We start from the raw sequence: 22,022 nt of genomic DNA on the forward strand, positions 1-22,022 counted from the left end.
AGGAACACTGGGGCAGAACTGCAGAGGGACTTGAGGACAAGAGGTTTAAACTTGACTTGGTGGGTGAAGAGGGAGCTATGGAAAGGATTTGAAGAGGGGTGTGATTATTTTGGGAGCTGCAGTGTGAATGGATTGTAGGGGAGCAACTATTTATTTAAAGAAACTCATTAATTCTATGGTAGAAAAGGTCACCGGAATGATCATTGATCAATATGTCATGTGAGCATGGATAAAACATGTCAAGAGAGCATAGATGTAAAATAATGATAAAGGCAAGTTGCCCATTTTCAAATTTAGAAATCACACTAACTGCTCTTGGGACATTAGTCAACTTTGATATCATGCACACTAATTAAACCATTCTCTTTAACGAGCCTTACTTTCATCTTTCTCCATTAAGATTTTTTTGTTCTGTAGGACTAAAGGCATTGTTCAGCTCTGATCCCGGCGTGCGATTTGAATCAGAACTAACATATGGGAAATGGTCACAAAGGATCGAACCCTCCTCTTGTTAATACTGGTGCAAATCAGGAGCAGCTCCACTGAAATCAATGAGGTTGCACTACAATAAAACTGGTCTAAAGGAGAGAAGAATTGAGCCCTGTAGCTCTTTCTTGCACCAGCCCTTTGTTTTTATTGGCTTCATTCCATAAATATTTTCATGAATTCATTCAGTAGGGATCCAGCTGTATTTTTTCTGAATAATCTGCTTGGATATTTTGTCAGATCCCTGCCACTTCACCGTGGGGATAGCATATATAATTGGATGAAGGTTAATTGTATTAGAGAGGCAAGATGGGTGAGGTAATATCTTTTATGGGAGCAGCATTGTCAAAGCTAAATACAAGGTGGAACAGATTGTTTAGCCTAAGGGGTTAACATGTTGTAAGAGAGCATTCAAGGTGAAGTGGACAGTTAACATCTTTGCTGTCATAGGACAAGGGAGCTTTAGTGGATTATAGATTGGTGTAATGAGCCATAATCCAGTGTCTTTATTAAATCCATGATTTTTAGTGTCTTAACGAAGTTATGAATTTAAGCTTGTCTTTTGAAGGTGTTGTGCAGGTTTCCTTTGAGGATGAGAACTGAGAGGCTAAATATAGAGTGATTGTTTTGTGAAAAGTGTTCACCCATGGATGATATGGTGTTTTTGTCTTTTATCATTTTTCTGTGCGAGTTCATTCAAGAGCATAGTGATTGTCTGATGTCACCCACATGGTTGTTATTGGGGGTATTTAGTGCAATGGATCAGGTACACCACATGTTGTGAGAGGCATATGTAGGACCTATGGATCGTGAAAGGTGTATTGTGGAGGATATTGGTCATTGTAGCAGTGGAGATATGTCTGCAGATTTTGCACCTGCTTTTATGGCAGGGTCTAGTGCCTATTTGAATTTGGTGTGACTTGGTCTGTGGGGAGTTTGCTTCTGATGATGAGCTTGGTGAATTTGGGGGGTTGTTTCAAGGCCAGAAGAGGGGGTTTGGGAAAGATTTCTTCCATGATGTGGTCCCCATCAATTATGGATTGTAAATGTTTAAAGACACCCCATATGGATTTTGGTGTGGGGTGGTAGGTGACAACTAGAAGTGTGCAGTCAGCATTTCCCTCCAACCCCCCATATTGAAGCAGTTTCTCTGGCCTGTTCCATGATGTGTCCTAGTTTGATGAAGGTGATTTCAAGTGTGTTAAGATGTGTTCCCCTCAGAGCATATTCTCAAATCAAATTACAGGCTTAACCTTTCTAACCATGGCCAAAGTCAAGTATTAGTAATGGATAAAAATGACCCTCTGTGTGAATTCTTTGTCCCAGTGCTGTAGCTATTATGTTACTTAAAAGACTCCTGCAAATGACTTCTGAAACTTCTTTAGAGATGGGCCAGAGTCAGAATACAAGGATACCCGTAGATATTCTCCAAATATTCAGAGATAACCCTGGAGGTTCAGATTTAGTGTTCAGTGCACAAACTCATTACCTTAAAATATGGTGGGGGCCAAGAATAATATTGTTCTCAGCATTCAGGTATGACTGTTCTTGGATGCTGAAGGGCACTATCAAGCTTAGTAATCATAGAATATCAGGGTTGGAAGGGACCTCAGGAGGTCATCTAGTCCAACCCGCTGCTCAAAGCAGGACCAATCCCCAGACAGATTCTTGCCCCAGATCACTAAGTGGCCCCCTCAAGGATTGAACTCACAACCCTAGGTTTAGCAGGCCAATGCTCAAACCACTGAGCTATCCCTCCCCGAGGTGAGATGAAAACTAAATTTTGTTTCCCAAACTTGTCCAGCTTTATCTGATACACTCTCATATCTTCACCTCAAGTACCGAACATACCCATCATGTGGCAGAGAGTACAGGAGGCTCAGCATTGCTACACCCATAGCTGTACAGATAGACCCACATTTTCAAAATTGGATGCTGAACTTTAGGCCGCCAATTCTGAAGAGTTTGGCCTTGAACACACATGCTTTTCAGTCAGCACTGGCCAGCAGCAGCCAGATCTGTTGCAGTGGAGACCGAAAGAGATGGGAACCTCCAAAGATGTTGGCTGCATAGAATGCCCACTGTCAGTCTTTCTAACCTTCTCTAACTTGGTAAAAGAATGTTTGGGATGAGTGATCAAAGTAACTGGACAAAGCTCAATTCCCCTGTAAATAATATATTCTTTCTACAACAGACACTGCATATACTCCAGCAGTGGAGAACACCTTAGCAATACTGGCTGTGATTTTCTATTGCATTGCATTGCATCCTTTACATCGGTGCAAAGTGGGTACATAATTACTTTGGTAGAGTTTTGCATTCACTTTACACTGGTGCAAATTATGACACAAGGCAGTAGAGAATATTGTATCAGCTGTGCTGCATTGGGTGCATTAGTGTTGAGTGTGTCTGAACTTGTATATCTTGTTGAGTGGACCTCTCAGTGCTGCTTCATGATAAGGGATATGAAGAGTCTTCTCAAATGGTCTTACACTATGTAAAGCCATAAATAAAGCCAGATCAAAGGCATATGGCGTAAGTAGGGGAGATTAGAGCTCTTTGTAATTTTCCCGACAGAATGGAAAATTCTGTTGGAAAATGCTGATTGGATTAAATCAAAACATCCTGCAGGAACTTGAAATTTTCAACAGAAAATTATCAAAATGATTGATTTTGACTACAACATAATATAATTGAGTTGATAAATTTCAGAGTAGCAGCCGTGTTAGTCTGTATCCGCAAAAAGAACAGGAGTACTTGTGGCACCTTAGAGACTAACAAATTTATTAGAGCATAAGCTTTTGTGGGCTACAGCCCACTTCTTCCACTCTATATGCATCCGAAGAAGTGGGCTGTAGCCCACGAAAGCTTATGCTCAAATAAATTTGTTCGTCTCTAAGGTGCCACAAGTACTCCTGTTCTCTTTGAGTTGATAAAGTGGAAATGAAACATTTTGGCCTTATTCAAATGAAACATTTTTGATAAGGTCAAAACAGAATGATGTTTTGATATTTTTAAATGAAATTTTGAATTTTTGTTCTGGTTTAGATGTTTGTTTTTTGGAAATTTTGGAATTTCCCATGTATGAGAATTCCAGGTTCCAATCCACTCTAGGGTCAGTGGATGTTGTTTTATTTCCCATTCTTATTCATTTTCCATATACTGTGAGGAGAATCAGATACCTTCAGATACAACACCTTACCTTCTTTGCACTATAAAATTACCAGCATCCACAAAAAGCAGAAAAGACGGATGGCCATTAAAAACATTATAAATAAAATATATGATTAAAACTCCCCAGTCTAGATTCTTAGTGTGTTTTCTGAGAAAGCATTTTATTTTTTTCCAAATATCTTCAGGTACAAAGATTTATTAGAAAACTTCCATTTCACCTCTAATCTGAAATTACTTCTGGAAAATTATTATTTATTTGGTTTAATTGTGGCGGCCTGAAGGATTTAGTGGAAAACAAAACAACCCCTTCCATAAATAACTATACCATGCTCTCCCCAGCCTGCCTCCAATTGTAATATTTGAAATTAACTCCTTTTTACAGGTGAGACAGAAGGGTTATATGGCTAGATCATGGAGTTGCCAAAAGCCCCGAATGAAGGGATGCTGCTGCTCCGGAAGAAGGCCAGGCACTGAACTATAACTTAGAGAGAATCCTATACACGGTGCACTTTATTTCCCACTGTACACTGGCTCAGCTCTGCTGTGTTGGCATACGGAGGGTGGACCATGGGTGAGGGAACCTTCTGCCCATCGCCTTCTCCCTGGTGCAGGAGTGGGATTAGCAGCTTTATGGCAGCTGGCCTCTCTGCTACACACGGTCTGGTGACACGGGTAGCCTGCACACTCACCTGCACATAAGTTAGATTATGTTCAAACCCATGGTGCTACATCTCTGCCGCCCCTCCTTGTTTCCCCACCTATTTTTGGTATCCTCTTTATGTCCCCTTTAAATTACAAGTAAGAGTTACGCTCTGGTTCTCCTGCCTGAAGTTTTTACTGTGCTTGCACCACCACTTTGGTTTGGACTTGTGAATAGCCTTATTGATCTGAATGTCACTGGGAAATCTCCATCAGTTTATATAATTGAGGAGTCAGGTGCTCAAGGGCTTTTCTACTGTAATTGCAGGAGGAGATGATTGAGTTGTAGAAAACTGAGGTTCAGATAATGAAGAATTGTAGAGCCCTTCTGTCCAGTCAGGTCATTACTAGGTTTGCAAAGAATTTGCTTTCGTAGCAAGGTCACCTTAGTATGAATGTGTTCAGTGGAGTTAAGAGAATATAATCACTAGTCACCGGGCAGAAAATGTTAGCAGAGCCCCATTTTTACTGTGCAGCAAACATCTCTATAGTAGAAGGTAACAGAAGACAAGTTGGGCTTACCAGAAAAGTTATAAATCTAATGATAGCATGAATTCTAAGATGAACTTCTGTAATTAAACCACCACGTTTATAATTTATCTCCAGCACTTAGACAAAGGCCAGAGTGGCTGAATTCATTGAACACGATGTCCGCACTGCACACGTCTTTCAGCGGAAGTAGAGTATGTTTAAGTAGCAAAGTAGACGGTGAGGCCTGGCTTCGGCAGACAGAGCACGGATATGCCTGAAGGCTGTGGGTATGTACCCGAGGACATACCCTATACAGTTCTCCACTCACCCAAGCTGCACCTCACCCTCTGCACTGCTGTTGTTAGCTGTGTCGTCTCCCAGCTGCTGCAGTCTTTCCTCACCGTAGAAAAAGGCTCTGGCACAGGGGAAAGCTTCTGCTAGCTCCCTGCGACTAGAGCAGGGGTGGGCAGACTTTTTGGCCCGAGGGCCACATCTGGGAACAGAAATTATATGGGGGGCCATGAATGGTTGGGGGTGCGGGCTCCGGTGTGGGGCCAGAAACAAGGAGTTCAGGGTGTGGGAGGGGGCTCCAGGCAGGGGCGTGGGGTGTGAGGGTGGTGGTGAGGGCTCCGGCTTGTGGTGCGGGCTCTGGACTGGGGCTGGGTATGAGGGGTTTGGGATGCAGGAGGGTGTTCTGGGCTGGGATCAAGGGGTTAGGAGGGCGAGAGGGAAATCAGGGTTGGGGTAGGGAGTTGGGGCATGGGGAGAGGCTCAAGGGTGCAGGCTCCGGGCGGCACCTATCTCAAGCAGCTCCCGGAAGCAGCAGCATGTCCCTTCTCCGGCTCCTATGCAGAGGTGTGGCCAGGTGGCTCTGCACGCTGCCCCATCTGCAGGTACCGCCCCTGCAGCTCCTATTGGAGCACTGGAGAGGGGCCATACTGCGGCTTCTGGGGGCCACGTGGAGTGTCCCCTGACCCTGCTCCCTGGCTGGAGTGCTGGAGGGGGGCCATGCTGTGGCTTCCAGGAGCCATGTGGAGTGGCCACCTACCCTGCTCCCTGACTGGAGTGCCGGAGAGGGGCCATGCTGCAGCTTCCAGGAACTGCTTGGAGCAGCCCTCAACCCTGCTCCCTGGCTGGAATGCAAGAGCGGGGCAAGCCCCAGATGCCACTCCCCAGCGGGAGCTCGAGGGCCAGCTTAACACGGCTGGCGGGCCGGATCTGGCCCACGGGCTGTAGTTTGCCCAGTGCCCACCCACTAGAGCCTTTCCTTGCCAGAGGGAAAACTGCTGGAGCCTTCCCCACCTCAGGAAAAGATTCCAGCAGCTCCTCATCACTGGTGCCTTCCCACTGCAGGTAAGGACTCCCATTGCTAGACCCTTTCTCCACCAGAGGGAAAGACTCTGGCATCGGGGAAAGGCTTCAGCAGAGGGCAAAGACTCCAGCAACTCCCCCCTGCCAGAGCCTTTCACTGATGCATCTAGTTACACCCTGCAGTGTGGACGCAACCTGCTTTTCACTGCAGCGTATAGCTACGCATACGCTACATGCCGCCAAAAGTGGTGTAGGTGTAGCCTATGTGGGAAGTTTTGATTCAGTGTAGCTGGCTCTATATAGTCCTTTAAAAAAAAAAAAAAAAAAAAAAAAGATAGATAGAGAGAGAGCGAGCGAGAGTAAAGAGAAGCTATTTCCTTTCACTCTGACACAGTAAAGAGAGATGATAATGAGTGAGAGCCGGAAAGGGCACGTTCAAGTTCGATTGGGTTTTGTCAACAGACTCTCTATGCTCCTTTTCACAAGACATGCTGCCAGTATAGCAATTTACATGTTATAATGAATATTATTTTGAAGACGACGAAATCCGTGGCTGCTTGAGGGTTAGGGAATAGAAAATGCATGGGGGAAAAGTAAGTTAATAATGAAAAACCTTAAATCAAAGGTACATTATAGTCTTTACAAGACAATCTGTTGCCTTGGGCCAAAGTTAGTGGAAGTGAATCTGGGGCCCAAGGAGTAAAAATTGCTGATTGAAAAGGAAACATGGGGATGGTTGAAATTGGTCTTTGAAGTGGGCAGGCTTATGATGGAGGAGTATATAGAATAATAATATGCAATATCTAGATCAGGGCAGGCAACCTATGGCACGCGTGCCAAAGGCTGATTTTCAGTGGCACTCACACTGCCCGGGTTCTGGCCACTGGTCCGGGGGGGCTCTGCCTTTTAATTTAATTTTAAATGAAGCTTCTTAAACATTTTAAAAACCTTATTTACTTTACATACAACAATAGTTTAGTTATATATTATAGACATATAGAAAGAGACCTTCTAAAAATGTTAAAATGTATTACTGGCATGCGAAACCTTAAATTAGAGTGAATAAATGAAGACTCGGCACACCACTTCTGAAAGGTTGCTGACCCCTGATCTAGATGTTGTAGTGTGATCAGGTTAGGGCCCAATCATACAAGGTGCTGAATAGACACTCAGCAGCTCCCATGATAGGGTCCTTAATGAGGCAACTGATGGAGTTAAATGAACCATGTGGAGATTTACTTAAAGGTGCTGGCGTGGGTGAAAAAGCTGTCCAACTTCAATCATTTTTGCCCACAAATGATTGCACCCACAATTAATTGCACTCACAAAACTCTGGTTCCAAAAAAAGAAAGAAGCCCAAGTTCTTGTACGCGTCAGAACCAAATGCCAGGTGACTTTGAGGTGTTCCCATAGCAAATCAATCCCTGCATAGCTGTTTCAAGGACGTTGTCCTAAATGTGGAACTTAATGCCCTGAGTTAAGCACCCAAGTTTGAAAATTGGGAAGTAAATTTATAAAAGAAAGTTTTCAATATCTAAATAATCCACTTTTATGAAGGGAAGGAAAATAGCTATAAATGAAGACAGAGGTCATATTTCCCAAACAATTATTGCCTTGAAGATTGCAGACTGAAGCTGTCATTTTACTAAGACCTGTACAAAAACGGTTTCAGTGAGAAATCCGAAGAGGATGCAAATTAATGAATGATGGCCAACCATTATCTCTTTGACATTAATGAGAGTCATGGGTAAATAATCTTGAATCAAATTACCATCAGTCTTTGAAATGCCCGTGAGCAGGGTCTTAAACTTTTATTATATCCAGCAAACATTTTCATTTTTGTGAGCATGGATTGAATACTCATGGCAAAAAACTGGAGTGATGTAATGGGAGGAAAAAATAGGCCTTTACTCATTGTCCATAAATGGTGGTACCGTGGAACCCTGATTTTTGTGAATGATCGTACTGCAGCCTATGCAGTTTTGTTGTGCAACTACTGTAATTTTGAGATGTTCCGTTTTATGGACTCCTCAATTAGTTTGTAAAATAGGGGGTATGGGCTTTCCGTCACCACTAAAGGGATGGGACTAGGATGATGAGGGAAAGGAAAAAGAGGAGTTTCTTTGGAAAACTATGAAGAATAGCTGTCTCCTTATTCAGCTTTCTGAACAGCAGTTTTTTAAACTGTAAAGGAAATATAATGGGCTGTTTATTTAACTGGACACTTGTAGTGGGGGAGGGGCCATATGTTTTCATGGCTATGAATTCTTTTTCATTATCAATAATAAGTAGTGTTGGGAGTTCCTTTCCCAGCTGTGCTTTGAAAATATTACCCTTGCGGTCTCAGTCCACTTCCAGGTGAACATCACAAAAGGCCCCCAACACAGCTGTCCTCGCTGGCAGTCTTATCAGAAAGGGCTGAATGAGTCATAGAGCCTGTGACCTACTCTTGTGGTCCCTCCAGCTCACAGGGCCGAGAGCCTTGGGGGGATTATGCTGCCACTGCTTGTGTTTTACCTGCTGTTTGGATAAACCGAGAACTAGGCAATATCGCACTTTTCAGCAGCACAGTAATTCACAGTAAAAAACAAAACAAAAAAAACCAGAGTGAAACTGTCACTCTCGATGCAGATTTTTTTGAACTCGCTGGCATTATCTATTCGGGATCCATCTGCAGGTTTAAAAATCAATTGGTATTTCTCCTTTTCTATGCAGAGTTCTTTGTGGGATGGTTCAACAATCAAAAGGAGAGGTCATACGACTCTTCCATTTAATACACAAGTCTCTATACATGTGTTAGGGTGGGTTGGAGCCTCTTGGCTTGTGTGGAGAGACCACAGAACTATTCTGCAAATAGCATTAAATGCAGCACTGGCCACACTTCCAGCTCAGAGATTGCACAGTGACAACAATGTACCGCAGGGTCTTGCGTAAAATGGGTAGACATGTAACAAGAAGCTTTTTACTCAAAGAACAAAAATGAGATATTTGCTTATGTAGCCAACATCCGTCTCAAATGCTGATATTTATAAATGATTTGTTTGGTTGGGGCTGCCCAAGAAGAGACCCATTTTAGGAGCCATTTGGCTGAGAGAACGGAATGCAAAGCTGAGTATTTCTGACACTTAAACTGGGAAAGAGACAATCTGTCACCCTTGCTGAAGCTCTTTGGACGAAGTTGTCAAACAGCGAAGAAGAAGAAGAGATAATAGTGATTGGCAGGAGATAGGATCAGCCCTGAAATTATCACCGATGGAATGGACTGGTTGGGGAGCAGGAGCTAGAACAACTGGGAGAAGAATGCTAGGCTGGGAACAGCAGGTGAGTTTTAGGGAGAGGAGAGGGAGAAGCTGGTGAGGCTGAGAAGAATTGGGAATGGCAGAGGGTGCATTAGTGAAGTCCAAAGTGCAGGTCATTCAGGAGCCATATGATAGCTCTGATGCATATTGGGCTGTAAGTTGGCTAGGAAGAACGTTCCTCTCCTAGTAGAGAACTTTATTGCCAATCATGTTTTTCACCTGTGTAATGTTGCATCATCTTTGCACTGATGCTTGCAATGAGCATCGATATGCTGGGAGCAAACACAGATTTACACTTTTCTCTTCTTACCTCTTTGTTGACATGCCCTTCCTTGCTTGCTGTTTTTCTCAGCACAGATTTATCTGTTTGGTCTCTTGAGGTGTAAAAACAACACATTGAGGTAGACTAGCCAACATTTCCCTCACACCGACTTTAATTGACTGAGCAATCAATAATACTGCGACCTGTGTGCAGTGGTCCACAGAGCAATCAGAACCAATCTAAATTTGCACTGTGCCCTTTGGGAATCAAACATATTTTTTTGTGGCAGTTCATCAATGGGTGTTTTATTTTTTTAAGCTTATTTCAGACGCAGGGAACTAAAGCAAAATTATTCCTGGTCAGCTGAAAACAAAGGGGAAAATGTGCACCATTTAAAATCACCACTCACTGAATTATTCTGCATTATTTCATTCACCAGTTGAGGGCCAGATCCAGCTATCATTGAAACCAATGAGAGACAAGGAGTTCCTTTGATTTGAGTTGAAGCAGGTTCAGGCCTGCAGTTACATTCTGGGTGAAATCCTGACCCCAGTTAAGCTGATGGGAGTTTTGCCATTGACTTCAGTGAGCTCAGGATTTAATCCTCTATGTAAAAAAAGGTACCAGTCCTGCTCCTGTTGAAATCAGTGGAAAACACCCATTTACTTTTCAACATAACCAGAGACAGACCCAAGATGTCCAGGATGCTACTCAGAGAATTGCTAAAACTAGACTTGTAGCTTGCCAATTCTAATGGGAATGACATAAAATGATGTAAAACAAGTTACTACTATTCCAAACACTTTTGACAGCTGGCGTTCACAGTCATATTCTTCTGCAGAACACTGAAACACAAGACAATGCAAGGTTCATAAAATTATAAGCTACTCTATATGTTCCCTCCGGATCAGAATTAAAGCATATTTGCCTGGCAATAGGTGGGTAATGGGAAGTTTGCAGTGTTGCTGTCTGCCCTGTTATGCGGATAAACATCCTTAAGGACCACCTATAACTGGCACTAAATATTTACTATGACAGGTATGGCAACTTCCTGCCATATACTTGGGAGACATTACTGAATTAAAATTAAGTTTAAGTATCTTTGGGATCCATTGTATTAACTGAATGGTTTATGTATGATTGTATTCTACTTCATGAGGGAGGGGTGCCCCAGCTTCTTCAGGAACTAAAAACAGTGAGTGATGATTAGGACAAATCACCCAGAGATACCTGGGAAAGCTCACATATGCTAGTTCAAACTGGATTCTCCAGAGACCAACAGACAAAGAAAGGATTTTTGGATTCATTAGCCTGAGTTTAAACTGATTCGAGGACTTCTTTCTGATCCAGGAAATGGACAAGACCTGTGGTCCACCTTTAGGGAAGGTTGGACTAACTTAGGCCCCTTAAAACCGATGGGTGATCTCTGGTAAGCTGTGAGCATGCATATGGGAATGTTTATTGTTTTTTTATATGTTTTCTCTGTATTTGCTTTCACCTGAAGAATATATGTATTTGCTTAGAAAGAGCTGTGTGGTAACTTGAACTGTTCATAGTCCTGGGAGAGAGAACAAAGCACAAGCTTTAGGAACACTGGCTTGCTGGGGATATCGCAGTAGAAGACAGGACGCTGTGCAGCCTTAAAAGCCCTGGTTAGGAGCGAGTAAGACTCGCTGCCCAGAAAAGGTGACAGCTGTGAGCCGGAAACCTTTTGGTACATGCCCTCAAGGGATGACGGATGGGGAATACAGGGGAAATTACCCTGAAACTATGACATTTATTATCGTTTAAAAAAACATATCCTTTATTTGGTGCATTTATGTGATAGTAACCTGAAGATTATTTGGTAATTATTAGAGTGGCTGGGAATTTTCCATCTAAATGCTTTTTCAATTAAAAATGCAGTTTCCCGCAAAATCAGAATTTTCATGGGGACTTTCAGTTTTGCCATTTCTCCCACCCCACTATTTTTCACTAGGAAAATCAAACTGAAATGTTTTGGGTTGGATCGACCCAAATTGAAATATTTCAGTTTGTGAAACGAATCAAAACATTTAGTTTGGGTCAATTTGACATTACTCTGTGTCCAGCTGAGCTGCCATGGTGCCTCTTGGGAATAGTAGTTCAAGTGCCTCATGCCCCCATTCTCCTGTATGAGCGGTGTCCCTGGCTAGAGTACATTTCCATGATGCACAGCAGTCTGTCCTCTGGTGGAACCAGCACAGTGCATCATGGGAGACGTCCTCTCTCCAGGGAGCCCAGTCCATAAAGGAAAATGGGGGTATGAGATACGTGAACTACAACTCCCAAGAGACGCTGTGACAGCTCTGACAGACACAGTTCAGTGTCAAAAAGAAACATTTTGATCCAATAGTGCTGTAATGTTTCATTTCTATCAAAACAAAACATTTTGACATTTCTAAATCAAAATTTTTCAGAACTTTCCATTCTACCAATTTTTAAAAAAAGATATTTTGACACTTCATCCCGATTTGGGATGAAAACAAATGTGGTAATATCACAATTTCCCAAGGGATGGAAATTCTAATTTTTGACCAGCTCTAGTAATTGTTAAACTTATTTACTAGACAACGAAGGATATAAAATTGGCAGCTTTTAGATCACGTATTTATACTTTAGAACCCAAAGCTGCATTGAAGCCAAGGAAACTATCTACTGGCAAACATAAGGGATGTAGGATTGCTACCCATGTTACAATGACAGAAATGATTGGATAGTGATTACATAGCACTTAATGTGGTCAACACTTGCAGTGTAATTACAAATTTATTACATGGCTATTTATAACTTATCAAATATATTGAAACCATCTGCAAGGCCTGAGGCTAGTTAGCAGGCAGTGATTTCCCAAGTAGAATTTGTTTCACAGAGAGTTGTGATTCACTCTGGATCAGTATATGCAACAAGAAATAATGAGGATTGCTGCTCGTTACCAGTCATATAGGGATTTCCTGTAAATAAATGTATTGCTGAATTGTAGGTAAGAAAACTCAGGAAGTTTTAAAGGAAAAACAATATCAAACATCACCAAAACAGCTACCTCTGTGAATGGCTTTTCTGACATGAAATGCATCGAAAGAAACTGATTCAGAGTAACTCATGTAAAGGGGGAAGTAGCCTTTGAATCTTCATAGAGTCAGATGTAGATGAAGAGAATTTATGACTTGCTAGACTGGATGTCAAGTCAGAACGATGATAGCTGTCTACTTTCATGCCCCTCACAACAAAAATTAAAAAATTCTTATTTCACCGGATTGTTCTTTCTTTCATCCCAGAGGAATTTGGGACGTAATAGAATTGCCATGTGCTGCCTAATAACAAAAAGCTAGAAGGTGCAGATGTTAAATGCAATCAGAGAGTGGAAATTAATTAAAAACAAAAACCCTTGCATGCTCAAATAACTCTGAGAAATGAGTACTGTACCCTTTAGCACTTGTAGAACATAAATCATCAGAGGGGGGGAAATAGCAGGCTAAACCATCATGAGAAATGTGTTTTAAAAACAACAAACAGAAGCTGAAGCAAACATCCACAAAACCTGTGACCTCTAGATGATAGAGAAGGTTGAAAAGTTTTGACTTTCTGTACAGGTTGCTCTTTGAGCCAGATTCACTGGTTTTCTTCTGAAATGGAGATGCTTTTTGGTTAAGTCACTACAGAACTTGCACCTGGAAATGAATCATAGAATTATACATTGCAATGAGTCAATAAAATAAACAAATAATGAATATACTCTAGATTTCTTTCTGCATTAATACTTCTCTAGTCCTTCCCTCTCCTGAATTATCTGTTTCGTGTTGTTTGTCCCTAATTCAGTGATTTTGCATTTTTCCAGCTGAATCTCATTTTTGTTGTTTTCTGCTATTCAGTCTAACCTGTTGTGCATGGTGTTATTTCTCTGTCCTTAGACTGAGTGGCAGAAGAGCAATGCACTTTTCATCCTTAGATCTTAAAGCTCTTTACAAGGAAGATCCAAGGTCATTATCTCCATTTTACAGATGGGGAAACAAAGGCACAAGTTGGGGCAGTGACTTCCCGATATCACCCTGAAGAACTGAAATTTCCTTAGTCTCAGTCCAGTGCTGTTACTGCTGGAACACACTGTCATGGTTCTGGGGTTAACTGCATCTCTGGCCTCTACAGATCTGCTCAAGGACACCCCATAGAGTCTCAGAGTTCAGCCATCACCTCTCTATGGGCAAGGACATGTGTCTCAGTCTGTAGATGAGGGATTTAAGTTTCAGTCCCCATGTAATCCACTGTACTGATCCCAGAAGGTCTGTCCCTGTCTCAGGAAAAATGACAGGGTTACCAGTGACCAAGCAGCTTTCATAAAGCACAACACATTTATTTTAGGGCAAAAGCATTACAGAAAGGACATTTAAGAGAATAAACAGTCTACTCGCATGCAAAGCTGACCAGGTGTCTCCTATTTTCCACATGGAGGCCCTGGCAGATTCAAGTCTTCCAATCCTTCCAGCAGTGTTTTGCCCTCTTGGTTACAATCTCATGTCAATTGTTGGATCAAAAAGAGGGTTTAGTCAGCCAGTTCAGGCTGACCCTTATATTACCGGCTCTCTCCTTGTCTCGGCCACTTGAAACAGGTCTGAATTCAATGCAGTTCATTCACTCCAAGGGTTCTTTACCTGCCCCAGGATCCGCATAATTACCCCCCAATGATTTTAGTTCTTGGCGGAAGCTCTGTGACCCTCCCCCATAGACATAGAATACCATCCTTCGCTCACAATGATGCATATAACATTTATAGATACAAAAGCGTGTGACTAATCCCTGAGCCTGTAGCATCTGGCCCATCTCAATATAATAGTGTTTGGAAGTGTCCATGTTTCTAAGGTCTTGCATCTATCTCACACACAGTCACCCAATATTAAAATCCCCAGATACTTAACTACCACCTTCTCTTCATGTGTAGTTCTATTTGCGTTTTCTGGGTTTGCGAGGTAAACTACATACGTCAGACTGGAGGGTGACAGCCATACAAAGTGATGCCAAGTAATATACATGGGCATGGGAATATACTAAAATCCCTAGTGGAAACCAGTAGAACTTGAACAGACCTGTCGCTTGCTACAGTATGGCCAGCCCCTGCACAGGACTGCTTGGAACTAGTGCACCCCCACTGGTCGCTTCTCCAGAAGGGTTGGGTAAGAGGCTTCACCCTTCTGGAGCAGTGTCAATCTGTGCTACCCTCCGGTCACAGTCTGGCCCTTATTCTTCTATACTATTATCATGACTATGTTTATTATGGTTGTGCCTGGGGACTAGCCAAAATTGGGGCTACCCTGTGGTGGGCACTGTACAAACCCAGAGTAGTAGACCTGAGCAAATAATGGAATTTTCAGTTTGAGCACCGAATGAAAAACTCTGAAAAAAGAATCTGGTTCAAATTGAATTTTTTTGCTGAAACACATAAATTTGTTTTGAATCAACTGAAACATTTTGGTTTGATTTGAATGAAAAAAATTTTTTTTTAATTTATTTAGTGCCAATTAAAATATTTTGATTTACTCGAAATAATTTGTGTTTTGGTTTTGATTTGTCAGCATTTGGCTGTTTTACCATTTTTTGTTTTCTTTTTAATCTGGCTAAATTTGAAGTCAACGTCAACATTTTGAAATTTTCAAAACACAACATTTTGAAACAAAAAAGTCAAAACAATGGTTGAAATAAAATGTTTTGTCTTCTTTGAAATTTTGTTCCTGTTTTTCTCTGCATGGAAATTATTCATTGAATTGGGCCCAAATTTGTAGAGAGTTTTGGGGCATGGAAAGATGCATTTTTCAACCAAAAAAAATCTATTTGTTGAAAATTATTTGCCGTGCTCTAATAAACAGTCCCTGTCCCCAAAGGGCCTGTAGTCTAAATCAGTCATTTTCAACCGGTGGTCCTCAGACCCTGGGGAGTCTGCAGACTATGCCTATGATTTCCAAAGGGGTCTGGCACTTCAATGTGAAATTTTTTAGTGGTCCGCACATGAAAAAAGGTTGAAAACCACTGGTCTAAATAAAGGAGTTCTCAAATTTTTCATAGTGTGCACAGGATCTTTGCTGAGTGATTGCTTCATGGGCACCTCCTGTCCCATTTGTGATTCAGAAGCATCAGTCGTCATTGCAACCACCGTGATCACTTGGAAAAGTGATATAAGGGAAGTATTGATGTATTTTTAGCTTCTGTTAATGATATTTAACGGCTGGTAACAAAAAGGGGGAACCAGAACCTTGTGATCCACAGGTTCAGAGACCACAGTTTGGGAACTGTGGTTCTGTACCCGTTAGCTAATAGAGTTGGCTTGACTATACCCGAAAAGGAACCAGAGCCGTGTGACTTTTAAGTTAGGTGATGTGTCGAACAGTAACAGGGAGTCTGTTGGAGAGCAGAATCAAAGAGTGCTACAAAGAAAAAAATGTTTGAGGTGGAGTTACATACAAGTATACAAAGGAGGCACTTACTGAAGTATAGCTGCTTTTTGTACTTTGAGTACAACCTATTTATAGCTCCCCTAATATACTTACACTAGGAAGTGCTATTTATAGACATGAGTGAAAATAGGTAGGTTTGGGGTCAGAAGTTGATATTTCAGACTCGGTTAAAAGTTAAAAGTTCATTTTTCTGAAGGCTGTGGAATAGCTTGAATTGAAGTTTATGTCGGGATTCTGACCAAGGCCCTGATTCAGCAAAGCACTTAACCATGTGAGTACTCCCAATGAAATCAATGAAACCTGCCATATGTTGGGATTAAGAAATCCTACACTGAAGTCAATAGATGAATGTAGATTATTCATGTTTAAGTGCTTTCACGTTGCAGCTTGTAAAGTTTTCTGCGGTTAACGCCTGATATTTTCCTTTAAAAAACATTTTGTTAGTTTCCTACTGTATTTTTAGTTCTGATTTGCTTTTTTTTAAGCTGTCAAAAGATTATTTTTTTTAAATGAATGGATTCCACTGTAATATTTACTGCGCTTCAGTTTTCAGCCCAGCATATGAAAATAGATCTCACTCGAGCTGGCAGTGTCTAACGGGATTCATTGCTACTCCAAAGGCTTTATGTACTGAAACTTCCAGCTCTGCTTGATTTGAACAGACTCGTCATCACTTTACATTATTGTGATTCCAGTGCATCCAGGGCCGGCACCAGCCTAGCAAGCAGGTGCCTGGGGCGGCCAATGAAGAGGGGAGCAAAGGACCTGCTGCCGAATTGCCGCTGTAGATCGCAACTTTTTTTTTTTTTTTTTGCGCTGCCCGGGGCGGCAAAAATGCTAGAGCCAGCCCTGGTAGCATCTATCTTTCACTTATGAATAAAGAGGCCATAGTTAATTCCTGTAGGAACTGAAAATATAGCTATTATGGGTCTGATCCAATGCCCACTGACATTAACGGGAATCTTCCCTTTGACTTCAGTGGGTTTTGGATCAGGCCTTATATGGATGACATATAAAAGGCGATTTAAAAAACAACCACCCAAACATGGAATTATCCCATAGTATAAGATAGCATAAGGCACAATAGATTTTGTCAAAGCAACGGTGGTGTATGTGTGAACTTTGACTTATTGTGATTTAGAAGCTGTCTTTGGGCTTTAAAAGAATTATTAGAAAATAATTAAGTCACTGCAGCCTACCACTGTGAGCTATGATATCATCAGCTCTTCCATTATTATTGTAACTGATTCCCTGCAGGGCACTAGTATTCCCATTAGTCAGATGGGGAACCGAGGCACAAGAAAGTAAGACACTTGCCCAGGGTTACTCAGGGAGTCTGTGGTGAAGGAGCGAATTGAATATCGATCTCCTGAATCCTAGGCTAGTGTCCAACCCACCTTGGGCTAGTTGAAAATTTTCTGATGAAACTGTTTTATGGCAGAAAATTTAATTTTGAATTGAATTGAAAACCAAACACCTGAAAATTAAAATTTAATTTTTCAGCTGAAACTAAAATATCTTGAATCAGACATGCTGCCACGATACCTCATAGGAGTTGTTGTTTGGTACCCTTGGTCCTCATTATCCTCTGTGGACTGGGGTCCCCAACTGGTTTTCATCTGCCATCATGCACTGGGGCCACAGAACTCACATGGTATACCACCTCTTCTCCCCTGGGAGCATCATGGTGGATCATGGGAAATGTAGTCTGACCAAGGAGCCCAGTCTCTGGGAGAATGGGAGCGTGAGGCACCTGAACTACAACTCCAATGAGGCACTGCAACAGTATTTTACAAATATTTTTATTTTTAGTTTTTTGCTGAAGATTAAATTTTCTGCAGTGAAAAGAGCCCTGTTTTCCAACCAGCCACCTTTTCATCTGTTTAAGTATATACACTTTATTAATTTTGCAAAAGCAAAGGCCACAGAGGCACCAGCCATGCAATACGATCCATAAGTCCTGCAGGAGACAGTTATAATACAAAGAAATATTTGTGCAGATAAGTGGCTCATTGCACATCCCCATGGGCAAAGGGGAGCAAAGTGGATAGAGCTAGGGCAGTGAAAGCCGATGAGGGAAACTCACCTCTATGTCATGTTCCTACTTTCCCAGTAATCTTCAGAATCCTACTTTGTGCAGTTGGAAATAGCATGTTGGTGAGGAGTGGCCATCCACCTTGGAATGCTCCCTCTGGGACCCATGTGAGTGAATACAGTATGGGTACTAGCAATATTGACTTCTGCTCCATGCCTCTCTTTAGGAGAGTGGGCACTGGGCTCCTCTGGGGTTCCCTGAACCATCCCCCTTCAAGAGAACATTCATCAGAAAGTCTGTGGTTCACCAGACAGAGTTTCCCGGAGTCATCTGCCTTTCTTGTAGGTTTTATTACTGAAAGGTACATTATGGCCCTGGGTAAACTGAAACTGATCAGTCAACATCCTTGCAAACAATGCACAAGTAAGATAAACATAACTGATGACATGTTAAATAAGGAATGTGTTCGTATCCTAGCAGAGATTATAAAGAGCTGATTGACGTGAGATTACTGAACCTGTTAATAGCTGATTATCTCCCTGAAAGGTGTTTAATAAAACATCCTATGTTTTCTTTCCAAATGCTTGTTGAAAAGACAAACCTATTTAACAAAACAAACCACAAATCCCTTAAAGTAGGAAGGCTTCCCAGCTGGCTGAAACTCCAGAATTGACGTGAACCAAATGTCCTGCATTTTAAGCAGTCATGACCATTGAGGAATTTGATGGTGAAACTTCAATGTCAAGAAAGCCCTGAAGTATGTCAAACTTGGATAACCATCAGTGCCCTTAATGCATTGGCAGAACATGGACACTCCAGGATAGGGAATGACTGAGCAGTATGGAGTTTAAAGCGGCTATGAAAGGCTTGAGGTGTGAATGTCAGATTTAAAACAAAAACAATATCAGATGTCAAAAACTGAGCCAGGGTTGGGAAGAATGATGGATGATTTCTCTGGTTCTCACAGCATTTTTATTGATCTGTGGCTGTTTATAGCTGTAAAACAGTTATAAATTAGAGGAATGCCATGAAAAGTAGTGGGGTGGTGGAAATTGCCTGGAGGTGGTTTTAAAGGTATATATCATGATTTATCAGACAAGAAAGAAAATGAGTATTTAGGGCTTCATTTGGGAGATAAGAATCTTCTACGAGAGAGATTCAACTTCCAAAGGCAGTTTTTTGGGCCAAACATGTTATTGGCTGGAGCCAAAAATCTCCTATTTAGATTGATGCGACTTTGTGTAATAGTGGAGAGACATTGTGGTGATGTGGGTGACCTCATTAAAGGGTCATGCTTAGGTTATATGAATCTGCATGTAGCAGAGGAGTGTGCCTAGGTTCTCTTACCCTGCGACAAGGTCATGGTTTTATGACCCTGCTTGTATGACGGACAAAACTTATCTGCCTTACAAATGTGCTGACAGGCTTAATTCATTACTTTTTCTGAAAAGCACGCCGAGTCTGTTGTATTCCAGGGTTGGTGTGATGATTATAATTCTAGAAACATAGGAATAGCCAAACTAGATCAGAACAGTCCACCCAGAACAGTCCATCCCATTTCACACACAGCTCAGAATCAGATGCTGCAGAGAGATTCAGAAAAACCTCAAATAAATATTTATGCAATAATTTGCCTAGGGACAAATTACTTTTGGATTCCTAGTGGTTGTCTTATGCCTGAAAACTTGAGGGTCAAACCTCAAACCAGGAGATTTTTTTTATCTATATCTTTATATATCCTGGTTACTATTACTGGAACATTAACAAACATCTCATTGATATAATAAAGAGAGATGTATATTCCATGCATGGAGAGGTTAATGCACCGTGATGCTATTTCACCTTTCTTCTTTTCTTCATTATTGCAGAAATCCGTGAAGCCTTTCGGGTGCTGGACAGGGATGGGAATGGCTTTATCTCCAAGCAGGAGCTGGGCATGGCTATGCGTTCTTTGGGATACATGCCTAGTGAGGTGGAATTGGCAATTATCATGCAGCGCCTTGATATGGATGGTAAGTCGTCGTTATGGCTGGTGCAAGGTCCCACATGAGTTCAATAGCAGAGACAGAAATAGAACGCAGGACTCCCGACTCCCTGTCCTATGCCATATCCGTTAGACCATACTGCCTCACCTTATAAAATTCTCCAGATGAAACCTTTACAAACAGATTTTCACTAGCAGATAGGACTGCCCTATAATTTCCAAGCAATGTCCAGGTGGAAGCAGCAAAATAGTGCCTTTCAAAGTATCCCGCTAAGCCATTTCCTCCTTAGTTTTGTTTTCAGATATGTATTGTGAATACGGTGCTCATGAAAGGTGTCAGCTGATAACCCAGGAAACTGAAATCCTTTATTCATTCACAGACCAGGTACAACAGTGGTGCAAGCTTCCCCACACTGTCCCTGCTATATGACTCTATTCTGACCACCTCTAGGAATGAGAGGGTAGCTCCGTTCCCATAACACATTCAAATACTTGGCTTCTCTGCTGTGCCAATTAGAGGTAGTCCTGGTGGTGGTTTTGTGGATGCTTGTTCACTGAGAGTTAGACTAAAACCACTAAACATGTTTGATTCAGTCACTAAACAGATATCAATTGTGAGGACTTTTTGGTTATTTCTGGGCTGCCTTTGAACCAGTGACCTTGCGTTGGAAGGCTTTGTAGCCCGTTATCTGTGTCTTGATTGCTCCACGCCTCTGAGCAATCCAGTCCTTTATAAGCCATGATGTAATTCTGCTGCATCATGCATAGCTTGCAAGTGAAAGGTGCTGTCGGTGGGGCTTTCTCATGCTGTGTCTGAAATGTGGAAGTTTTGGAAGTTTTGATGAGCAAGGCTTTGAAAAGGATGGAACGAGGCCCTGTGGAGAGATCTCCTTCAAATATTACTAACATATAATAAAAGAAAAGGAACCAATTATGAATAGAGGAATAGGACATCAAGGCTTTTGGAACCATGGGGGGACTCTCTTAGCTGACGTACACCTGCAATCATACTAGCTCAGAATAAGGAGCCATCTTTAAAATGTCCTTAGAGTTATAGGTCAGAAAGGTAAATGCTTTTCTAACAGCTAAAACGTGCATAGATGCTGGACTAATGGGCAGCTCTTCTCTCCTGTTTCTGCAAAGGCACATAACAGCGTTGAAAAATTATACGAAATGGTGCAAAGCCAAATGGAAAACATTATCGTGTATGCAGTACAGATACATTAATCATGTCAGGCTGCAGAAAATTTGGTGGGTTTTTGGTTTTAGTGTTTGTTTTTTATAGTAAAATCTTTCTGGTCATCTAAAGAAGTTTTACAAATGAAGAGTATTCTAAATCTGCAAATGTTAAGTTGAGAGTGTTGGTATTCTTCGTGGGCAACAGATGCACTATGGAGTATAGCTAATAAAATGCTGCTTTTAAATAAAATTTGCTCCTTGTTACAAATGTGTGAGCGAAGGGCAAACTTCAGATGTTTCCTAGGTTTAGTTCATATGCTGCTTTGGCTTAGAAATTGGGCTTGGAATCCACGGCCGGCTCCAGGGTTTTTGCCGCCCAAAGCGGCGCAAAAAAAAAAAAAAAAAAAAAAAAGCTGCGATCGGATCTGCGGTGGCAATTCGGCGGAAGGTCCTTCGCTCTGAGCTGGAGTGAGGGACCCTCCGCCGAATTGCCACCGAATAGCTGGACGTGCCGCCCCTCTCTGGAGTGGCCGCTCCAAGCACCTGCTTGGCAAGCTGTTGGTATCTAATGGGCACAGAATTTCTCACATGATTTTTGGTACTTTCTGTTTCCAGTTAGGACAGATATACCATGATCACAGGTTCTCTCATTCTCTTGTAA

General features: G+C 41.8%; 1 protein-coding gene across 1 annotated transcript in view; it reads left to right on the forward strand.

The window, feature by feature from the left end:
- Positions 1–22,022, forward strand: part of CALN1 (calneuron 1) — a 172,877-nt gene that overhangs the window by 54,103 nt on the left and 96,752 nt on the right. Inside the window, exon 3 of the mRNA XM_054008580.1 lies at positions 20,067–20,210. Within this exon, the coding sequence (XP_053864555.1) occupies positions 20,067–20,210 (144 nt within the window). The remainder of the gene's footprint in view (positions 1–20,066; positions 20,211–22,022) is intronic.

This window comes from Malaclemys terrapin, chromosome 18, assembly GCF_027887155.1.
Source record: "Malaclemys terrapin pileata isolate rMalTer1 chromosome 18, rMalTer1.hap1, whole genome shotgun sequence".
Taxonomy (NCBI): domain Eukaryota; kingdom Metazoa; phylum Chordata; order Testudines; family Emydidae; genus Malaclemys; species Malaclemys terrapin.